General features: G+C 38.8%; 1 protein-coding gene and 1 pseudogene across 1 annotated transcript in view; both read left to right on the top strand.

The window, feature by feature from the left end:
• The window catches only part of SYNE2 (spectrin repeat containing nuclear envelope protein 2), a 332,142-nt gene that overhangs the window by 181,281 nt on the left and 134,399 nt on the right, over positions 1 to 16,462 (top strand). The window contains 5 exon segments of the mRNA XM_032875225.1: positions 939 to 3,042; positions 4,832 to 5,154; positions 7,870 to 8,014; positions 9,512 to 9,730; positions 14,693 to 14,958. Of these exon segments, the coding sequence (XP_032731116.1) occupies positions 939 to 3,042; positions 4,832 to 5,154; positions 7,870 to 8,014; positions 9,512 to 9,730; positions 14,693 to 14,958 (3,057 nt within the window).
• Positions 10,540 to 10,711, top strand: LOC116878056 (annotated as a pseudogene).

Genomic DNA, 16,462 nt, shown 5'->3' with positions numbered 1-16,462 from the left:
ATTCAGCACTCTTTTTGTCAAGAGTTTATCCTAAACTGTGGGGGTGGAAAGATATATTCTATGTTTGTAGTTGCTGAGTATCAGCATAATTGGCTTAAATAGTTTGAACATACTGAATATATATCTATCCTAATGATATATATATATATATATATATATATATATATATTCCTTTTGGCTTTGAAAATAATAGCAGGGCGCCTGGGTGGCTCAGTGGGTTAAGCCGCTGCCTTCGGCTCAGGTCATGATCTCAGGGTCCTAGGATCGAGTCCCACATCGGGCTCTCTGCTCAGCAGGGAACCTGCTTCCCTCTCTCTCTCTGCCTGCCTCTCTGCCTGCTTGTGATCTCTCTGTGTCAAATAAATAAATAAAATCTTTAAAAAAAAAAAAAAGAAAAGAAAATAATAGCAAATGGTTGTAGATAGAATCTTACTGTGTAAATACTTTCCCATCATAAAAAGGTTGATGTTATAGTTTTGCCTTAATGTGGTTTACTTCCAGTGATGTCCTTTTGAGGAAACAATTTTATATTCAAAACACTAGCCAGATGATTATACCCTCTTAGTCATTATTGTTGGCAAAATACTAGTGACCTGGTTGGATTTTGTGGTAATTTCTTAGTCCTAGACTCAGCCTTGAGCAAGTCCTTCACAGTTAAGTCCTTTTACAGACATTGTTCCCCTTCCCTCTTCACTCCTTTCCTGTGGTTCTCCATTTTTATGAAACATACCTTACAGGTGAGCTTTCTACATTGTCATAGGCTAATCGAGAGCCGCACTAAACTAGATTCTGATTTTTATTTTTAGGACGGAGTGCTCTTAGAGACGACCTAATCATCTCTTCTGAGAATTCAAAGAATTCATTTCTTTTAATGACCTCTAACCTCATATTGGTATGTAGTAAGTATTAACAAGCTCTGTTTGTTTTTCTCTTTCTAGGGGACCCCTAGACAGTGCAACCTATCTGGACAAAATTAAAAAATTTCTGGCATCGGTCGAAAAAGAGAAAGGTTCTTTAAGCAAGATGAAGATCGAATGGGAAAACTTATCAAAGTGTCTGACTGACATGGATAAGAAGTTGTTGGAAAGCCAGATCAAGCAGCTTGCCCACAGCTGGGAGCAGGGGAAACAGCTGGCTCAGAAGAAGTATTCTCAGCAAGCAGTGGAGCACGAGGAGTTTATGCTCCTCATGAGCGAGATCCAAGACCTGGGCTCTTCTCTGCAGCAGCAGCAGCAGCAGTGCCTACAATTTGGGCCGAACTCTCCAGAAGAAGAAGTGGGGAGCGCACACATGGTTGCCTTGGCCACTGAACTCCGGATCATCAAGCATCAATTTTCTGTTTTAAAGGGGCGAGCTGAATTTCAGATGAAGAGGATTTGGGGAGAAAAAGAAAAGAATACTTTGGAAGGTGCAGTGGATAACTTGCAGAAGCAATTAGAAGCCTCGGAGCCATTGAACACCCAGGTGGAAAATCAGATCAAGAAGTACGAAATAAGGAACAAGATGAAAGAGATTATGCTGTGGGTCAAGAATCTGCTAGGTGAACTTACTCCCGCCATTTCCCTTCTCCCCGATGACATTCTGTCACAGATCAGGAAATGCAAGGTGACCCACGACAGCATCCTGGAGAAGCAGCAGGCCGTGGAGTCATTGGTTGAAGAGGTCAAAAATAATATTCCCAGCCTTACGGCAGGTGAGAGCAATGATTTAAATCACATCCTACAGGACATACAGAATCAGTACCAGATGCTAATTTTAAAATCGACGGAAAGGTCACAGCAATTGGAATTTAAACTGGAAGAAAGGAACAGATTAATCGCAGTCATAGAGAAGGTGCAACTCTCACTTCAAGAAAATGAGGCGCTGATAATTCCCAAGATGAGAACAGCCTCCACACAGGCTGAGCTAGAGCAGGAGCAGACCACTTTGACGAGATCTCAGGAGGAACTGCAGGACACACAGAGTGTCATCGCAGCCCACCTTCAGGAGCAAACGCACATCTGTAAGGATCTAAGTGTGTTCGAAAGATTATTTCTGGACGACCAGCTCAAAAATCTTAAGACAAGAGCCAACAGAACGCAAAGATTCATTCAAAATAAATGGAATGAAGTAGAGCAGAAGAGACATTTTTACAGAGAATTCCATGAAAAGGTCTCTGTGCTTCAGAAGGAGGTTGACCACATACAGCACAATGAGCTGCTGCTATCTCAAGACATAAACGAAGATGTTAAAGAGGAGCTCTACGGTCTTAAAGACCGAATCACCGGTATTCAGTCTAGTATCCTAGGGCTACTGAAACTCAAAGAAGTGTTCGGCTTCATGGGACTAAACTGGGATTGTTCCCAGCTCGACCAGTTACAAGCCCTAGTATTTGAAAAAGAGAAGGAACTTGAAGAAAAAATCAAGCAGCTGGACACCTTCATGGCAGAAGATGGCAAATACCAAGCATCACTAAATAAATTGAGGGCTGTGGATCTGCAAATTAAGAAAAGGGCGGAAGCCGTATTAGGAACGCCCCCTACATCGCCAGAAAGCAGTTTGCTCAGTGCTCAAATTTTGAAGCAGAGAATTGAGAAAGCCATGTGCTTGTGTCAAGAGATAATAAAGAAATTAAATGAAAGTAAGGCCTTTGATGACTCATTCAAAGAGAAAGAAATACTCCAAATAAAGCTGTATGCAGAAGAAAATGACAGGATACACAAGATTCTCCAAAACGGAGTCCTGAAATCCCAACCACAAGAAATGGATGAAAAGGATTTTCAGGACAAACTGGAAAATTCCTTACGTGTTTTCAATCAGATAAAGTCTCAGTTAGAGCAGCCTTTACTTATAAATTTGGACATTGAACATATTCAAAATGAGAAGGAGAATTGCGAAGCGTTTCAAGAGCAAGTTCAGGCAGAAGTGGATGGCATGAAAGCTGTGGCCCTTACTGAGAAGCAAAGAGATGAAAATTCTTCCGACGCTTGTGAAGTGGAGACAAAATTGCGGGACTTTGAAGATCTTCACGCACAGGTTAATACAAGCATTGATATGCGCACGGTAAGTTTTTTTCTTAATTCAGTAGTTAGTGCATTTCTTTTTACTTCATGGTTTTAGGTTTTATTCTAGTTAGTATGTGTGTATGTTAGTATGCTTCTTAAGAAGTTCCAGGTTCTGCATGAACATTCCCCCATGGAAGAGTCATTTTAAAAACTTTCAACAGGCTAACTTACGATCCCAACTCATTTTACATTTAATACAGTCAGTGCGTTATAGATGGGAAAGAGGAGTGTGACACCTTTATTTCTATACCCCTTGTAGCCTCTATTGAGCTCAGACAAAATTTGGGTTTTGTTTGTTTTGTTAGAACGGGTGGGGCATAATAGAAGAAATAGGGTGTAGTGAAAAGAACGTACAATAATTCCCCCTCTATTTAGAACTTTCAGTGTCTAGGCACCGTGCTCAGTACTTTGTTTTTAATCCTCACAGCAACCCTGTGAAGTGGTTGCTATTCATAGCCCTATTTTAAAATAAGGAAATTTAAGTTCAGGGTATCAACATTTTCTCAGCTCTTGCAACACTAACAGAACGAGGATTTGCATCCAGATCTGATTTTAGAGTGGGGGTCACCAGATGAAGGCTCATGGGCCAAATCTGCCCACAGTGCTTGATTTTGTAAATAAAGTTTTACTGGATCACTGCTGTGTTCATTACTTTGGAGAATGTCTATGGCTGCTTTCCTGCAAGAGCAGCCTGGTTGAGTAGTTGTGAGAGCCCAGATGGCATGTAAAGCCTAAAATACTCAGTCTGACCCTTTACTGGAAAAGTTTGCTGACCTCTGTTATAGAATGAGTCCAACAAATTCCCTCCTTTTCCACAATAATAAGATAGACAGCTTAGGCATTATTGCAACACTCATACTTAGTATAATGCCCTTCACTGTGTTTTTCAGAATTGTTGCATGAAATTTATAGAATGGGGAAATCCAAAGAATTATTAGATAATATTTTTGAAATATTTTGATAGGTTTAAGTGCTGTAAAGTCAAGTCATAGTATGAATCTTAATATGTTCTTTAAATTGGTACTTAACAAATGTTGAGTAAAGTCAGTACTTCTCTACTTGATTTTAATGTAGTTTCCAGGAACTATGACGTAAATCTCCAGAATAATAGATCAGAGCCAAACTGGAAGGGACCTTCAAAGTTATCTATTTTGGCTACTTGTTATTTCCATGAGAAGGCTAAAGTCTGAGACATTAGGGAATGTGCTCAAAACTAAAGTTAGTGGCAGAGCCATTTATTTAAAAACACAAGATGGGTGGGGCACCTGGGTGGTTTGTTGGTTAAACATCGGACTCCTGATCTTAGCACAGGTTGTGATCTTAGGGTTGTGAGTCTGAGTCCCATGTTGGGTATAGAGATTACTTAAAATAAATAAATACAGTTTTAAAAAACTAAAAATAAAAACACAAGAAATCTGGGTTTTTTTTGTGTGTGTTTTCTTTAATTCCCCCTCCCAACAACATTTGTTAAAGTTATATACATTAAATATATCCCGTTGTTTTATTTAATTCATTGTGTAATATAAGAGTTCTAGGACAGGGATATATATTGTCAGACATGATTCATGAGATGTATTTTTGAATTTAGGACAGATTTCTTAGCAAATCTAGAAATAATTTTTCTTTATGCAAGCAAAAATACTAGTCCAATATTGTCAAACTAAAAGTTGGAGATGCTAACCCTTATAAGACCCAGACATATTATGAATGCCTATAAAAACTCAAGAATGATAAAAATCCTCAAAGTTTGACAGCTTTGTTGCAACATTTAATCTCCTATTCACCAGGATGTTTTGAATGATGCTTGTGAAAGTATAACACATTATAATGAGGCAGTCATCAGGGCAATGGGGATCTTGACTGCCCGTGAAGCCATTGTTGCATCCCATAAAGTAGATCTTGATAATCCAAAAGCACCACTGGAGATGCCTGGCTGGAAACAAGAGGAATTGCAATCCACAATCGCAGACATCCAGGACCTCACTGAGAAGCTGGGGACTATATCCAGCCCTGAAGCCCAACAACAACTCCAGGGTACTATGCAGGAATTACTTTCTAAGGATTCAGCCGTGATGGAGGCAGCCAAAGTAAAGGAAAGTGAACTAGAAAGGTAGGTACTTCTTCCTAAAGGTAATGCTTCAAGAACAAAATTAAGATTTTTTTTTAATTAGCATGTACACATTAGAAATAATTTAGGGGGGGGTGCCTGGGTGGCTCAGTTGGTTGGGATGACTGCCTTTGGCTCAGGTCATGATCCTGGGGTTCCAGGATCGAGTCCTGGACCGGGCTCCCTGCTCTGCAGGGAGTCTGCTTCTCCCTCTGATCCTCCCCCCTTCTCTCAAATAAATAAAATCTAAAATAAAATAAATTAAAATAAAAAGAAGGAAATAACTTGGAAAATATGGAAACATTTAAAAATCATTATCTGCAGGGGGTGCCTGGGTGGCTCAGTGGGTTAAGCCGCTGCCTAAAAATCATTATCTGCAGAAGACCATAGCAAATATTATATTTATTTTACTTGTATTTAATATTTAGTATGTACAACAGAATGTTTATAAAAGTCTGCATAAGATATAAAGAATAATGATCAAACAAAGAGCTTTGTACCCAAAAGTTCAAAGGTAAACGTCATGACTTTTGAATTCTCTTGTGTGGTCCTTTCCTCTTCTCAGAATTAACCATTATGTCCAATTATTTATATACTATTTTTCTTCCTTTTTAAAATATTTTTACTATGTGCTGCATTTTCATGTATGTGTATTCTTCTGTCACTTCATTTTTTCAAATTCATCATTATGATGCTGAAGTTTATTCACGTTCTTGTCTATAGCAAAATTCGGTCACCTAGCTATTTGATAGACGTTTGGGTTTTTCTAGTCTGCATTTACAAACGGTGCCAATAGGAACATTTTTAAATTCAAGAGCTTCCCTGGAATATATACCAAGGATTGTGATTGTGGGGCCAACAGGAGTGTACACCTTACATTTTAAATTCTGTATGATTTTACTTAGACTAATGTTCCAAGAACAATCTGTGTTCAAGCTGTTGCATATCCTCACCAGTACCCGATGTTAGGGGATCTAATTTTCTTTTCTAACAGTTTTATTTACTTGAGAGAGAGAGAGCACGAATGACAAGCAGATGCCCCGCTGAAAATGGAGCCTGATACGAGGCTCCAACACAGGACCCCAAGATCATGACATGAGCTGAAGTCCGATGCTTACCCAACTGAGTCACCTAGGTTCCCCAAGGGAGATTTAATTTTTGCCAGTCTGATGGATAGAAGTGATATTTCACTGTGGTTCTAATCTGCATCTCTATTATTATTAATATATTTGAGCCTCTTTTTTGAGTATTTCTTGGTCTTTCATATTTCATCTGAAAAATGCCTGTTCAAGCCATTGCCTAATTTTTACTGGGTTGCTCATATTTTTTTTTTATTGACTTGTAGAGATTTAGGCTATATTTTGGAAGTTGGTCTTTTTTTTTTTTTTTTTTAAGATTTTATTTATTTATTTGACAGATCACAAGTAGGCAGAGAAGCAGGCAGAGAGAGAGGAAAGGAAGCAGGCTTCCTGCTGAGCAGAGAGCACGATGCAGGGCTCTATCCCAGGACCCTGAGATCATGACCAGAGCCGAAGGCAGAGGCTTTAACCCACTGAGACACCCAGGCGCCCCTGGAAGTTGGTCTTTTGTTATATATGTTACAAATATCTTTACAGAGAGGGTTTCCTATTAAATACCTGTCCTGGGTTGAGTCTTTATCTTCTGGCACCCAGCATTCCAGGAAGAAGTTAATAAAATTGAAACTCAGCAAATGCCCTCAAAGTGAAAAACTGTCCTTAGGGCTCATCTTATTTCTCTCTATTTCCACTTTGATATACTTTGGGGCCTCTGAATACTCCTTAATTCCTTTCTAGTTTATTATTACATTTTAATAATTTTTTAAAAATATATTTGATACTGGATTTTAAATTATTTTTGGGGAGGGATTTAGACTATCGGTTTTATACAGACAGTCTTATTCATAGTGTTCTTAAATATAGCACAACATTAAGCTCTATAAAAATATGCTGCTCTATGTGCTCTTTTCCTTATTGTAACAAAACTTCATATAAAGTAATTACATTTGCTATAAAATATTTTATAAAATGGATTGTTGTAATTTACTTAACCATGTCTTTTGTTATATATAAAAGTATATTCCAATATTTGCCATTTTAATTAATAGTTTAATAAGTAAAAAGATTTTACTGTGCAAAGGTTTTATCAGATTTAGGATAAATTCCTACTTTGAGGACTAATTCCTTAAGTTAAATTGTGGAAATTGAATTAATGGTTCACTACAAGAATTTCAGTGAAGAATTCATTAGCAGTGTTAAAGAATGCAGTTGTACAGTTTAGACTTTTTTATTTTTAAGATTTTTTTTCATTTATTTGAGAGTGAGAGAGCACCAGCAGGGAGAAGGAGAAGCAGACTCCCCACTGAGCAGGGAACCCCACACAGGACTCGATCTCAGGACCCTGGGATCTTGACCTGAGCCAATGGCAGACGCTTAACCCACGAAGCCACATAGGCGCCCCTACAGCTTAAGTGTTTTGGGAATACTCTTACCTCACCGTTAAGTTTATGTTAAAAGTCTTATGCAGGTCCCTATGAGAAGGAGAGAGTCAATAAAAATTTGTTGGAAAACGTTGAATAGCAAAACGAGAATTTCATTCTGTTTTTTATTAAGTGTTCAGAATTCATTCTGGGAAGTCCAGAATTTATTATACTAAATAAAATTTAATATCACTTTTTCCCCCCTTAACTGTGTTTCACAGGTGTCTTGAGAATTACAAATGCTACAGAAAAATTAAAGAGAAAATTTGCACTGACCTAAACCAAATGGAGGCAGTTCTTGGGCAGTCTGTGTTTCCGTTGCCAGCGTCTTACAAAGAAGCTTTAGAGTGCTTGGAACAGAGCAAGGTAATAGTATTTGTACATCTCTAATAAGACTGTATGCAGAAAATTGGCAGAAGGAGCAAGAGGCGGCAGCAGGGAATGTGGCTCTGTTGTGACCCACAAAAATCTTCAACCTAAGTTGTGCACTCAAGAAGATACCCTAAACCACACACTAAGGGAAAACATAAAACAGTGGTTTCAAGAGAGTTCATCATTCGGATTCACGGGACTGTAGCAAACCAGTAGCAAACTGTTTTTAGTGATTACTCTTTTTGCTTTCTTCTTCTTCCTTCTTCCTTCTTCCTTCTTCCTTCTTCCTTCTTCCTTCTTCTTCTTCTTCCTCTTCCTCTTCCTCTTCCTCCTCTTCTTTCTTCTTCTTTCTTCTTCTTCTTCTTCTTCTTATTCCTCTTCCTCTTCCTCTTCCTCTTCCTCCTCCTCCTTCTTCTTTCTTCTTTCTTCTTCTTCTTCTTCTTCTTCCTCTTCCTCTTCCTCTTCCTCCTCCTCCTTCTTCTTTCTTCTTTCTTCTTTCTTCTTCCTTCATTAATTAATTAATTTGAGAGAGAGAGTGTGTGTAAGGGGGCGCCTGGGTGGCTCAGTGGGTTAAAGCCTCTGCCTTCGGCTCAGGTCATGATCTCAGGGTCCTGGGATCGAGTTCCTCATCAGGCTCTCTGCTCAGCAGGGAGCCTGCTTCTCCCTCTCTCTCTCTGCCTGCCTCTCTGCCTACTTGTGATCTCTGTCAAATAAATGAATAAAATATTTTTAAAAAAGCATGTGTGAGTAGATAGGAGGGGAGCAGAGGGAGAGATGTTCAAGCAGACTCCTGCTGAGTGGGAAGCCCGTGGCAGGGTTCGATCTCAGAACCCTGATACCAAGACTTGAGTGGAAATAAAGAGGAGATGCTCAACCGACTGAGCTACTCAGGAGCCCAGTGATCACTCTTTCTAAAGCTTCATCTTTCATGTTATTTTATTGGATGTTGCTGGATCAATTACAGAGAATTTAATGCAACTATCATAAGGCTAAACTCTGGGTACTTCTTATTCTTTCCATGCAATTTTTGTATTTGTTTATTTTTATCTGTTAGAATCTATGGCATTATGTTATTAGGATTTGAATGAAAACATTCTAAATTATCTATGCTTAACATCTGTCCCCAAAGAAACAACAAAAACCCGAAATAATGCATTGGTGGTTGATTAATATAGTGCAAATTAACAACCTAGTGAAATAATGAGACATATCAAAATAACAGTGACCTTTTAGGATGTTCACCTTTCAAAACTCTTACTTCGAAGAATTGGTTTATGGGTCATTTTTGTCACCTTAGTTCCAAATTCATGGACAACACAATAATACATAGGTAGTTCTGTCTCAAATTAACTTCTAAAAGGACTAAAAAATAGATCATGGAATACTTACTGGATGATTTAAAATCATCAGTAGTTCAAGATCTTTAGAAGTTTATAAGTCTCTGAAAAATTAATAGACGTTCTTTCCCTCCTATTCCTTTTCTTTCCTAAGGCTTTGGGGTCAAAGCTCCTGTCAAACAAAGAAGAATTAATGAAACTACGTCAGGTCCTCAGACACCTGAGACCTGCGTGCACGGACAGTGATGACATGTGTTTGCTCAGAACCACGACAGGTTTGTGGGACAAATGGTTGAATTTGCTGGAAGCCGCTAAAGAATGGGAGATATGGTGCGAAGAACTGAAGTGGGAGTGGAAATTTGTCAGTGAAGAAGTAAGTGCTTCATTTTCAACAATCAAGCCAGTTTCCTAGTAAATGTCATTTAAATTGTTACTTTATTTTGTTTTTATATAAAACAATTCCTCAACTGGTATGATTTGTTTATTTCACATATATGTAATACCTAATTGTTATAGAGGTCAGGTCCTACTAAAATAATCTCCAAGAAATGATTCAAATTCTTTTAATAGTGCCTTTTTTTTTTTTTTTTTTTGGTATCATGTAATACTTACAAGTAAGTACTTGCTCATTTGGGCTTTAAAATCTCTATTGTGCATCTGAGTTAACCCCTCCTAAATGACTGTCTTAATGGAATACTAAAGGTTAGAATTAAGTAATACTCATAATAACCAGCTAATTTTGAAGTTAACTACAGTGGTTAACTATGGAAACTTACTCCAATTAATTGTTAACTATGGACTTAAAAATATGTATGTTGCTCTTGCTGAAAACTCTCTTAAAGAAAACTTCCATAATCTATCAATCACAGATGTTAATTTAAGTATGATTCTGGATTTAAGCCACATATATTTAGAAAGAAAAGTTAAAATCATATAACATTATCTTAGGGTATTCGTTAATCTTTTCAAAGGATCAGGTATAAATGAAGTACAACTCAGAACATTAAATGAAAGTCCTTATTCATGTCAAAATTCCTGCTAAATTTACTTAAGAGAGAAATACAATGAGTCAATACTTGACTGGAGGTAGGTCATACTTTGGGATGTAAATGTTTAACACTAGCATATTTTTCTGCTTAAAATTTGGTATTCTTTTTGCCCCACTGCATCTGAGAGAGCGAGATGGGTCACTAACAGCTGTACTGGAGCCATTGGAGAAAATTCGGCCAGGGTTCTCGGTCTTGCCATGTCTGCTCAAACTGGCGTGGTCTGATCTGGAAATAATGGCCTCAGTCTGTGCCTCCAGTGTTTCCATCAGCACTGGGAGGGTACAGCCTTCATTAAGTTGAATTAAGTGAACTTCCTTGAATGGGTCAGCTAAGATACCTACCTTATAGCAGATATCCAAGATACCTACCTTAATGCTAGCTCCTTGTACATAAAATAAAAATACTTCAATTAAGGAAAGCAATTTGATATTTTTTAAAATATTTTTTGTAAGATTTTATTAATTTAACAGATGGAAAGATCACAAGTAGGCAGAGAGGCAGGCAGAGAGAGGGGGAAGCAGGCTTCCTGCCGAGCAGAGAGCTCGATGTGGGGCTCAATCCCAGGACCCTGAGCTGAAGACAGAGGCCCAACCAACTGAGCCACCCAGGCGCCCCGCAACTTGATATTCTTGAAAATGAATATCATTTTGGTAGTGCTAATAGGGTTTGATTAGTCAACAGACTCTTGAATGTTAAAACTTGAAGATACTTTGTAAATTACTGCTGCTCGCCTCTTCTTTCCCATTCATACTGGCACAGTCGATGGGTTTCCTGAAGTAGGCTGTGTGCCATCCGAAGGGGGCTGCTCACACAGGATGCCACCAAATCCTTGCATTGCCCTTGGGAGTTAAATATTATTACCATTTTATTGATGGGGATACTGAGGCACTGAGAGATATCTGTTGGCACAAGACCTCCCAGCTAGTGATTAAGCTGAGGCTGCAGACTAGGACCACGTCTCTTTTGCTCGCTGCTGTAACTTTAGAATCTGACCAGGGTCTTACACTTAGCAGGCAGTTAGTAAATATTTCTTGAGGGACAGCTCTTGTTGAAACCAACGTCTAGGCTAAATCTAAGCTTTTGTTCTATTTTACTACATTGCCTCTCTATTGCTGTACACCCATTTGCAATTATATTTGATTAATTCAGACCCTGTTCATTTAGAACTTCATAATTGTTGATGGAAACATTTGACAATATCTGGTGGCGGAGTGTGTTTTTCCACAAGTAGCACAGGCAAAATATATGGTCCTGTAGTAACAGTAACAGCAACTGTAACACTTACTGGGCGGGCATGGTGCATGCGTGTGTGTCCCGCAGAGTTCTGAGCACTTTATACGTATTATCATTTATTCTCACAACAGTCCTGTGAGCTAGATATTTTTATTTTACCCTCATTTTGTAGATGAGGAAAGTGAGACACAGTGAGACTGAGTAAGTTGCCCAAATGCACAAGTGAGTGGTAGAGGAGGAGTCAGACCTATGCTCCGGCGTTTTTAATGATGAAACTATCAACTTAAATGATATTTACACGCACTGAATTGTTGTAGGAGTAGCTTGTATCCGTTTAATAAAAATGATATCATCTAAACACCTGTACATGCGAGATCCCGTTAGCATGGTTGGTGCTTCTGGATGTGACAGAATGGATTTCTTTTTTTAAGATGTGGATAGTAATAGAATAATCCAGTATCTTTATGGGATAAAGGTTTTGTATGAGTAGATTTTCAGAAACTTAAATGTTGTATTTAAACTTACGACTTAAAATATACATTGAAATTTTGATTTACCTTCTTTTCCCCCTAAAATTTTACCTTCCTGTTTTCTTACACGGAATCTGCTTGATTTAATTATTCATCTCTGGTTATTCAGAGTTCTCAGTTTTGTTTCAGTGATCATGATGGGCTGGAATAAAGTCATGCTTTCATGGATAATTGGAGGCATAAGGCTAACTTCTTCAGCATGTACCAAAGTTCAAAGGACTTTTACTAGTGCTGGTTATGGGGTCATCAGTCTCCTTCACTCTGTTTACTTGTGGTGCTACTATGGCTCCTTTTCCCTTTCCAGACTCTGTGAGTGACTGTGAACCTAAAAGTTTTATAGCCATATTATTAGAATTCTGTGTCCAAGGGAAATAATTCAGGGGCTACAGAGTCTCTTCTAGAAGAAGAATGAATGCACAATTTTTGTAGAAACTGTTTTACTGACTTGGGAGCTGTTTTCATCCTCTTTAGCATAAAGTTGGTTGAGTTTTGATGAACACAGTCACATGATCACCAATGAATCTAAATGAGGATTTCGAACATTTCATCACCTCCAAAAGTTCTCTTGTGCCCCTCTGTAATCAGCCCCTTCTATCACCTCCACCCCCTGGCATCCATTCCTCTGTCTTGCCATTTCCAGAATGTCATATAAATGGACTTGAAGAGTTTGTGCCTTTTGGGTTTGGCATCTTTTCACTAAGCATCGTGTGTGGGAGATGCATACCTGTTGCTGTTTGTATCAGTAGTTCATTTCTCTTCACTCCTGAGTAATACGGGGTTGGATTTGGTTATCTGTCATAAGTTGAAGTATTATCTGGCTTTTGAGTAAAATTGTCCTAATTATGCCTCTCCCTAATTACTTACCAACTTACATCAGACAGCAGAGCCTGAGATGGGGCTCGTGGGCAGGTAGTTTATTTTGGCAAGTGATCTCAGGGAACAGGGGTGGGGAAAGAGGAGTACTGGACTGAGAAAGGACAGAACCTTTCGAGGCTTTACTCTTCCTGGGTCATGGTTTGCCATGGTGGCTCCTTTATGGTTGTCATGGCACAGAAGCACCAGGAGATGCTCCATTAAGTTCTGTGTTACAGACATGTTTCTTTCAACCCTGATGTATAGCAGAAACCCTAGGTGTACAATTATCTCTGACAATAACAGCAGTTCCTTTCTTTGCTTACAGGTTCTCTGGCAGGGAGGTTGCAAAACAAGCCAGTGGAACCCTTTTATCTTATTCCCCAGTGGAAGTTAAGCTGCCTGCCTAAGAACTAGCGCTTCTAATCCAACTGAATGTGGTTTGAGGAGATGGAAAGCATACATTCCGTAACTAGGTCTTTCGGAGATGGATTGTCTATACCCATGTATTCTAGTGATAGGTGGCTCAGCTGGATCATATGGCCCAAGTGGCCGGGCAGCTTATATCAGCGCCTGACCCTGCTGCAGACCTCCCTCAAACACTGGCAGCATTCTGATAAGTGCATCTGAGCAGTATTCTCCAGATAGCCTAGACTGTCCACCAAATCCCAATGAGGACCTCCCATGCTGGGGCTCTTTCTTAATGGTAGATGTGTAGGATTGAACAACTTGATCCTTACGTTATGGAATTCTGGCATGCCCTCGACCACTGAGCCCCTGGAAACTTAATGTATGCTGGAATTCCTAAATTCTGTTAGATTTTATTTTCTACCCTTTGGATCCAGATTTTCATTTATCGTTTTCATTCGTGTTGAATAAATTAGTTGGCCAGTGTGATATTTCATAATGTCAAGATTGCAAGGTAGCTGACTCAGTTTGAACATTAGAGCAGGAGAGCTGACAGTGCGAGGGCAGAATTTGGTAAATGTATGGTACAACTAGGGTGAGGGCTATGGGGTTTGAAGAAGTGCGTTAGAGGGATCCGCCTTTCTGTGACTTCATTCTGGGGTCAAGGGTGGTACAACTCCATTTTGCAGATGCGCAACGTTACGTGTTTCCGGGTTCTGCACATTGTCATGTTGACAAATACATGATTAGTTAGGACTGTTTTCCCTTTGGTGTAGGTGTTCGAGTAATGAGGAAGTACCGGACTTACCTTTTTGAGCATACAGGAATAGGATGTAGAAGAAAAAATACCTGTAGAAACATGGTCTGGCAGTTGTCCAACCTCATATAGGAGTTGCAGTTTTGGGGGTCTCATTCTGGCTTATAGATATCTCAGGAGAAATCACTGCTTTCTGCAACTGAAATCTGAAGGAGAAGGAAATTATTTATGAAACTATTCAACAGTGTTTCCTTCAGCTCAGGACTGCAGTACTTCATTTTAATCGCAGATCTGCAGCTGGGATGGGAACTCTGGGATTCCAATGCTGCAGGAATAAGATTCCCAGCTCGAGGAAGACAGACACTACTTTGAGCGAGGATATGGTATTAGGAACCCTTTGAGCAGCCAGGATACAAAAATGATGATTGCCAAGGTCTGTTTCAGCTCCTGAAATGGTCAGAGTGCATCTTCATTAAGTCAGTTCTCTTTTTTGTTTATTGAATTAGATTGAACGAGAAGCAATTATTTTGGATCGTCTTCAAGAGGATCTGCCTGAAATTTCAAAAACCAAAGAGGCAGCCACTACAGAAGAGCTCTGTGAGCTGCAAGATTCTTTATGCCGCTACCAAGAAAATGTGGAGAAGCAGCAGCTGTTACTGACCTTACTTCTTGAGCGCATGAGAAGTATCCAGAATGCTCCCAAAAGCTTAGAGGCTATAGAAATGATTCCAGCATTTCAAGAGATTACATCAATGCAGGAACGATGCAACAAGTAAGACTTGTGAAAAACTATTAAGGAAACGTGCCTAATAATTCAGGCTTAATTTTTAAAAAAAAATATTTATTTATTTGACAGACAGAGATCTCAAGTAGACAGAGGGGCAGGCAGAGATGTGGTGGGGAGCAGGTTCCCTGCTGGGCAGAGAGCCCGATTGGGGCTCCATCCCAGGACCCTGAGATCATGACCTAAGCCCAAGGCAGAGGCTTTACCCACTGAGCCACCCAGGAGCCCCTAGGCTTAATATTTAGAGAATACTGAATTTTGAAAATGTAAAAATAAAGCATAATGACAAATGATACCATAGAATTGGGTTAACGCAGAAAAGTATAAAAAAGGTTGGAATGGTACATCCCCTGTGGAAAAACACTATGGAGGTCCCTCACAAAATTAAAAATAGAAATATTGTATGCTCTGATAATTCCACTATTGGGTATTTGCCCAGCGGGAATGAAAATGCTACCTTGAAAGATACATGCACCCCTGTGTTTATTGCAGCATTATTTAGAATAGCCAAGACACAGAAGCAACCAAAGTATGCATCAGTAGACAAAAGAATAAGGAAAATATGGTATATGTACCCAATAAAATATTACACAGCCACAGAAAAGGATGAGATCATTGCCACTTGAGACAATATGGATGGACCTAGAGGGTATTATATAAAGTGAAAGAAGTCAATCTGAGAAAGACAAATACCGTTTGATTCCACTCATAAATTAGATCTCAAAAAAAAATTAATAAACCAACAAAAAGCAGAACTGGAGGGGAGTGATGGAAGTGGATGGGCAAAATGGGTGAAGGGAAGTGGGAGATACAGGCCTTCAGTTACAGAATGAGTAAATCATGGGAATAAAAAGCAGATCATTAGGAATATAGAGAATTGTAATGCGATGTAATGGGACAGATGGTAGCTATACTTGTGGTGAGCATAGAATAATGTATAAAAGTGTCAAATCACTAGACTGTACACCAGAAACGAATGTAATGTTGTGTGTCAACTAGACTCGAAAAAGTTGGTTGGGGGGGTGATGGACAAGATTAATAATAATAAAAAGAAACGCATAGTCTCCATCTCGGTATTACCGAGGATGAATATCCTTTGAATTTTGTTAATATTTGCTACTTTTCTATTTTAGTAATATAGATACCCTATAGGATGTTCAGGAATGTAGAAAATTATAAAGATTAATATAACCCCCCTTTAATTTTACCACTCAGCAATAATCACTACCAGTCATTCCTCATCTTTTTTACTATGATTGTATTTTTAAACAAATTATGGCCATAATGCTCTACTGTTTTGTTTGCTAAATGATTTATCAGCATATCATGTTAATTTGCCTATGTCATTAAATGTTCCTTAAAACATAACTCTGTCATATTTCACATGTGACTATCCCATAATTTAACCCTAACATAAAACCTTTAAATTATATCTAATTTTTTTTCACTTTTGTAAAACACTGTAGTGAAGATTTTTATGCTAGAATTTCTG

This window comes from Lontra canadensis, unplaced genomic scaffold (genome assembly GCF_010015895.1).
Source record: "Lontra canadensis isolate GAN:19392208 unplaced genomic scaffold, GSC_riverotter_1.0 scaffold55, whole genome shotgun sequence".
Classification (NCBI taxonomy): domain Eukaryota; kingdom Metazoa; phylum Chordata; class Mammalia; order Carnivora; family Mustelidae; genus Lontra; species Lontra canadensis.
This window is presented reverse-complemented; position numbering and strand designations above follow the sequence as displayed.